This window comes from Branchiostoma belcheri, unplaced genomic scaffold, assembly GCF_001625305.1.
Source record: "Branchiostoma belcheri isolate BF01 breed outbred unplaced genomic scaffold, Haploidv18h27 scaffold62, whole genome shotgun sequence".
Taxonomy (NCBI): domain Eukaryota; kingdom Metazoa; phylum Chordata; class Leptocardii; order Amphioxiformes; family Branchiostomatidae; genus Branchiostoma; species Branchiostoma belcheri.
In genome coordinates, this window is record NW_017804265.1 from 62,784 (window position 1) to 68,783 (window position 6,000).

General features: G+C 39.1%; 1 protein-coding gene across 1 annotated transcript in view; it reads right to left on the reverse strand.

The window, feature by feature from the left end:
* LOC109483132 (mucin-2-like) overlaps nucleotides 1-6,000 on the reverse strand; it is a gene marked incomplete at its 3' end in the record, with an annotated part of 60,456 nt that overhangs the window by 37,897 nt on the left and 16,559 nt on the right. Inside the window, exons 9-15 of the mRNA XM_019786128.1 lie at nucleotides 5,718-5,816; nucleotides 5,203-5,298; nucleotides 4,936-5,031; nucleotides 4,106-4,201; nucleotides 3,727-3,762; nucleotides 1,284-1,426; nucleotides 119-249 (exon numbers count right to left, since the gene is read on the reverse strand). Coding sequence (XP_019641687.1) covers nucleotides 119-249; nucleotides 1,284-1,426; nucleotides 3,727-3,762; nucleotides 4,106-4,201; nucleotides 4,936-5,031; nucleotides 5,203-5,298; nucleotides 5,718-5,816 — 697 coding nt within the window. The remainder of the gene's footprint in view (nucleotides 1-118; nucleotides 250-1,283; nucleotides 1,427-3,726; nucleotides 3,763-4,105; nucleotides 4,202-4,935; nucleotides 5,032-5,202; nucleotides 5,299-5,717; nucleotides 5,817-6,000) is intronic.

Genomic DNA, 6,000 nt, shown 5'->3' on the forward strand with positions numbered 1-6,000 from the left:
ATACCTTACTTTGATTGAAAACTTTGAAATGATCTTTATTCTTTAACTGACCGTTCTAGAATGTTCTTTAGAACAGGTAAACAAACTGTGACGTAATAATGGTATAGGTCCATTCTACCTCTTGTCTCCGACGAAGACCGCGTGATGTGGCCGTAGATAAACGACTTCCGACAGACCGGTGACCACGATCCGAGCTGACCGATAGCAGTGCGGAGGGCCTGGGTCACATGGCTCCCTTTTCACAAAAATCTAAATGATGAAGAGGCCGAAATGCACTCATCAGTACTATGTAACTAGTATACTCTGTTTTGTTTGTAACATATAAATAATATAATACTTCTCTTGTTGATATATTGCTGTATGTATAGGGGCTTAGTTTTCAGCGTACTACTTTATGTTTATGACTATCTATATGACTATTGTATTTATGTTGAATGTTAAGTGGGGCTGTAAAATAAGTTGTATAACTTGAGTTCAGTCCCACTTCGTCCTTGTATTTGTATTGCTTTATTCAATAGTACTATGTAACTCAGGAAAAGCATGTTAATGTGATATAAGTAACTCTTTTATTCAAGTTGTGTAAAAGTCGAATGTTATTTTAATGATTGTAAAGTATGTGTAGGATGTTAAGTTGTGTAGAAGCCGAGTGGTAGAAGTCCAATGTCAACTCGTTTTTATATGATTGTGAAGTTTGTGTAATGTTTTGTTTTGTGTTATTGTTGGAATCCAGGAAGATTAGTTGCACAAAAATTTGTGCAAATAATGGATATCCCAATAAAATATCAAGTATCAGTATGCATTTGGCCCCATATGCAAAAACGATTAATAGAACTCATTATTTTCCATTGAGGAGAATACTAAGTATAATTTGTTATTACAGGCAACGAGCAACTTCTGCACAATGCTTTTTGTCTTATTCTATTATCACTCCAGATGTGCAAGTAACAATATAACATGGCAATCTGTATCTGTTGGTATAGCCGGTATACGTATAACCGTCCTTCGGCATAACACACCAGCTTCGTAAGCACGCGGCGCGGTCGTAGCTAGCTCTTTTACAACTATTTTATGGCCTGTTACACCCACACATTGCACGTGTACATGTAATTGCTTAAATCTTTCTAAGGCTAATGCCCCTACTGTACTTAGTGGCATTGAGTTCCACTCTGCGGTAGTTGTAGGAAAGAATGGATTTTTGAACACCTCAATTCTTGGTTGACTCTGGTACTTGAATTCATGGCATTTCAAATGACAATATGCGAGATAAAGAGGCACTGTGATACCTGGATGTTAAGGATGTCGTCGCAGGCAAAGATGTATTCACAGTCACCCGGGAAGTCTATCAACATGACTCCATCAATGGTGACGAGGTTGGTCTGTCCACATCGCCCGAAAACAGTCGCGTACCTGCCTCTGTGATCTTGGCCTAGAATGAAAGGATTATTAATATGATTTTTTATTGACACAACAAAAAAGTACAGAGACTTTTGTATGGTCTTAACTAAATATCTAACAAAGCTAACTAAAGATCTAACAAGAAGCCATAGGCGACAATTCTCCGTGAAGTATTATATATTGCAACAAAAAGAAGTAGCCATTGGCGACAATTCTCTGTGAAGTGTGATAAATCGAACAAAGAAAAATTGTTTAAACGCGCGTCGGCTCAGTCATCTTAAGACGCAACAACCAATCAGAGATGCGAGATGCCTACACGTGACGCGGGAAGGGCGCGCGATGCCCGAAATATTTTTGCGTCAATATTCAGCGCCGTGATTCAAGAGATTAATACCCGGAAACAATTTTTTTCTTGTTTTGAACGCATTAACATGCATTTACGCTAATCTAGTATGATTCAGGGTTACTTTTTTTTAACCTGCCATGGCCAGATTATCTAAAGATGTGTGTATTGTGTGTACAATCTATAGAAAGAGAAATGTACATCAGGTCCGATCATCCGATTTTCACGTTTCGGTTTTTTGGACTCGGTTCATGAACGTATTTTGGTTTTGCTCCTGGAATGTGCAAAAAAATGACTCCCGGGACTGTCTACAGGGAACACTCGCACATTCGCGGTGTATCAGGACAGCGCGACTGGTCGTCATTAGCGCAGTAACAGTTGCATAAACGGACGAAACCATTTCAAAGAAATGGGGATGTTTCGAAAATAAGCATTTACTCAAATATCAAAACAGCTACGGTAAAAATAAAAAGACGTGCATCATCCCGGACATAATGCAACACCACATGCGAAATTACACAGAAATGCGACGTACGGAAGAATGCGTTTTGGCTGCGAACATCTTCCAAAAAACTTGGCATCTCTTAACCATGGGCAAAAACATCTGGAACCACTTATAAAAACCACCCCGTATCTGCATGAACTTTTTTGAACCCCACTGCTATTCCAAACAACGCGTTTTTCTGGACCATTCCAATTCGCCTCGTAATTGTAGGGGTGCGTCTGCGATATTACATTGACCGCGAAAGCAGCAACGGCAAAAATACACATTCGTGCATCAACACGGGCATGCCCGCAGACGGCGTATAAAATTGCGTGCCGATTACACAAAGAGAACCCAGTGTTTTGACTGCGAACATGAAAAATCAGCCGATTACAACACTCCGTCCGGAGGTCCTGACCTCCTTCACGGAGTAACAAAGCTAAATACATGTGTGGATAACGTCATCTTTCGTACAGAGTATATGTATGATGTAACAATAAAGATTAACTGTTCTCTAACATGTGTTCTCTAAGATCGAAACATTCTTTAATGTATTTTCCTATTTGAACACTGTATTGGTTATCTCCCCTGAGAATGTAGTTGCATTTATCTATAGGATCTAACGTATTGAAATCAATTGAACAAGCGGAAAGAAAGGTGAACAGCAAAATCAAACAGGCACATTAAATTCATAGGCTGGATTGCTTTGCATTACAGATGGTACTTGAAAGGAAACAAACTACAAGTTTAAAACACAGTTAGAACAACCAAATAGAATAATGAAAACAGGTCGGTCAGTCCAGTTTAACATTGTAAGTACGACTCTGGCAGCAGTTAACATTTTCAGCAGCGGAAAATGGAAATAACGAAATTTTTGCTATCGCTGCTTGTTTGAGAGATGGGTCAAGTAGATAAGTGGCATGATTCATATACACAAGTAGTGATGCATACCTAAACCCAATTTCAGGTTCTGGTCCGGATTCAAGTCCAGAGGTTTAGGTTCAGTTCCGGACTGGTAAGTCCGGACCTAAACCCATGGCATATACAAAATTGCATGTTGGCAACCTTGCAATGTTGTCTGGGTGAAACTATGGCCACATAACATGGAGGCCGGTACTTGACGATGCCCGATGGAAATGTTTTCTTCATTTTGCAGCAAAGATTTTGCAATCTACTGAACGTTTAGGTGGTTTGGAAAGAAAAGGGGTATGTGAAATGGTCTTTTATGGTAATAAGTCCGGACTCGGTTCTTGACTTTTAGGTTTTTTTTAACTTGAACCTAAACATTCTTACAAGTCCGGATCCAAGTCCAGTGAACCGGTATGCATCACTATACACAAGTATTTTATATGTTACTGAAAGTAGCCAGACTTGTCAGTGCATGTTGTGCAGCAACACAATAAAGGTTTGACGATGGCAAAAAATGTGAATTCTCCTACATTATAGGTTACTGTTACAGAAGTTAATTGTCATGTTAACTCAATGTAAGTTTTCCCATACTTACTTTTGTGGATGTTCAGTGTACTGTTTGTACTTGACGCTATTGTTGGAGAAAATTGATGAATATACATGAGCAAAGTAGCTTATTTATTAGCAATAATGACTTCTTACATGGTGTACTGGGTTATATTGCTTTTGAATGGGCCATAGACAATTAGCACACACACACACACACACACACACACACACACACACATAAATGCTATCTATTCTTGCAGCTGATAGTTACAGTTGTTTCATCTGTAGTATAATGTAGTATGTAGTATATTTCAGTATGTATGTAAGTCACTAGAATACTGTCTTTACAAAAAATCTGGTTTCCAAGTGCTAAAAACTGCCCTAAATGTCTTTATGTTTGTAGGACAGTGAAGAGTTGCTCTCACGTATTTCACAGTAGCGTCCAGCGTAGTTTCTGGGACAAGTACAGAGGTTGGGAAGATTGCATATACCACCATTTTGACATGGTTCGTAGCAAATAGCTGCAAGATGAATACAAGACGAAATGATGAGATGATATTTCTTTGACACGACACAATTAAATGGACTTTCATAAGCTCTACTACAACTTTACATACTTGTTGACTTTTGACAATCCATACATTGTGAATATAGGACAGTATTTTAAAGAATGTCTAAACGTAAGAAATTCTCTTAATGATTGTATAAGCGCCTTTTCATCCCATATCACCTAGTATTGTACTACGTAGACTGATTTGTTAGATTTGTTCTCTCATTTCTGCCATACTTTGTACCTTGTACATTGTTGTGTAATAAAAGTCTGTATCATATAGAGAAATCGATACAACTTAATGAACCTAGCACATGTTGCGTGAGGTGTATCACTAGGAATACTAGCTCTGAGGTCTTAACATGGTATATTTACCAGTAACATGGTATATTAATCTGTACACAGTAAGAGATTTCTCTTTCTAGAATGTACATGTTATTGCATTCATCTATTGGATGGAGTATATAAAATTCAGATGACCAAGCGTCTTCAGCAAGCTCAGTGTACTAAGGATGTAAGGAGGAGCAATGAAACGAGTTACTGAAAATGCTGTTAGGTTTATGCTGAGAGCTTTCATCAGAAACCCATTTACCGTGACCACAACGTACATATATGTATATAGTACATGTTGTACCATGAAGCAAAATTCGTACGATTTCATACAACTACACCTAGTCAATTAACAAGAAAGACACAATGAGATACCTGATTCACAGTGTTCGCCCGTCCATCCTGCAACACACGTGCACTCATCGGGACCGGTACATGCTCCCCCATTGAGGCAAGCTGGGTTGCAAATAGCTGCAAATGAAGAAAGGGAGGAGGAGTTAAACTCACCCAAATTTCCAACGGCAATGTTGCCGTGTACAATGCAAGGAAGCTAGCAGTCAAGCTACAAGAGAGATCAGCAATTTAGTTTTTTTACATATGAAAAATAGACCATTACAATGATCCTATCCTAACAGGACTTACGTATGTTACAAGTGGGCCCTGTATATCCATAGTCGCAAGTGCAGTGGTTTGGTGCTGTACACAGTCCGTGGTCACCACATGAGTTTTCACACACCGCTAAAAAAGGAGATAAATATGCATGTATGTATATTATGTATGTATATTATGTAATACTATGTATGTGGTTTATAGCATGATAACTCAAGAAGCGTTGGGTGGATTGTCATGAAGGTAGGTGTCTATAGGTGTTGATGAGACCTAAAAATGTTAGATTTTGGCCCCCTGGCGGCTTGGTACTGCAGCAGAACTTCAGGTTTTGATATCTTAGGATCTGCACATGCTATGGTCACGAATTTGGATGGTAGATAGCTCTTTGCGGAGCTCTTATTCAAGATACGAATACGGTTTGCATTACTGATCTAACAAGCGTAATTTCTGTGACAAAGGATACGAATATACGCTCTATACATCTAAAACTATCTGGCCTAATCACAAAGTGTATGCTCTAGGGTACCCATAATAAAAGGGGCGCTTACCATTTTGACAGTAGTAACCTTGCCACCCTGGGAGGCACGTACATGGATACTCTGGGTTTTCACAAGTCCCACCGTTCTCACAAGGTGGATCGCAGCTAGCTGCATTGGTGGAAAAAAACTGCGTTAGGAAAGTCCAATCCCTCATATGACGTTTCTTCTAAACAGTACAAAAATGTAAAAGTACCGCAAGTTTGACGCACCTTGTTTCACTTCCTTGTAAACCTTGGAACTGATTCATAATAATTGTACTTCAATGTTTACCCTATCTAGACGGGGGGGGGGG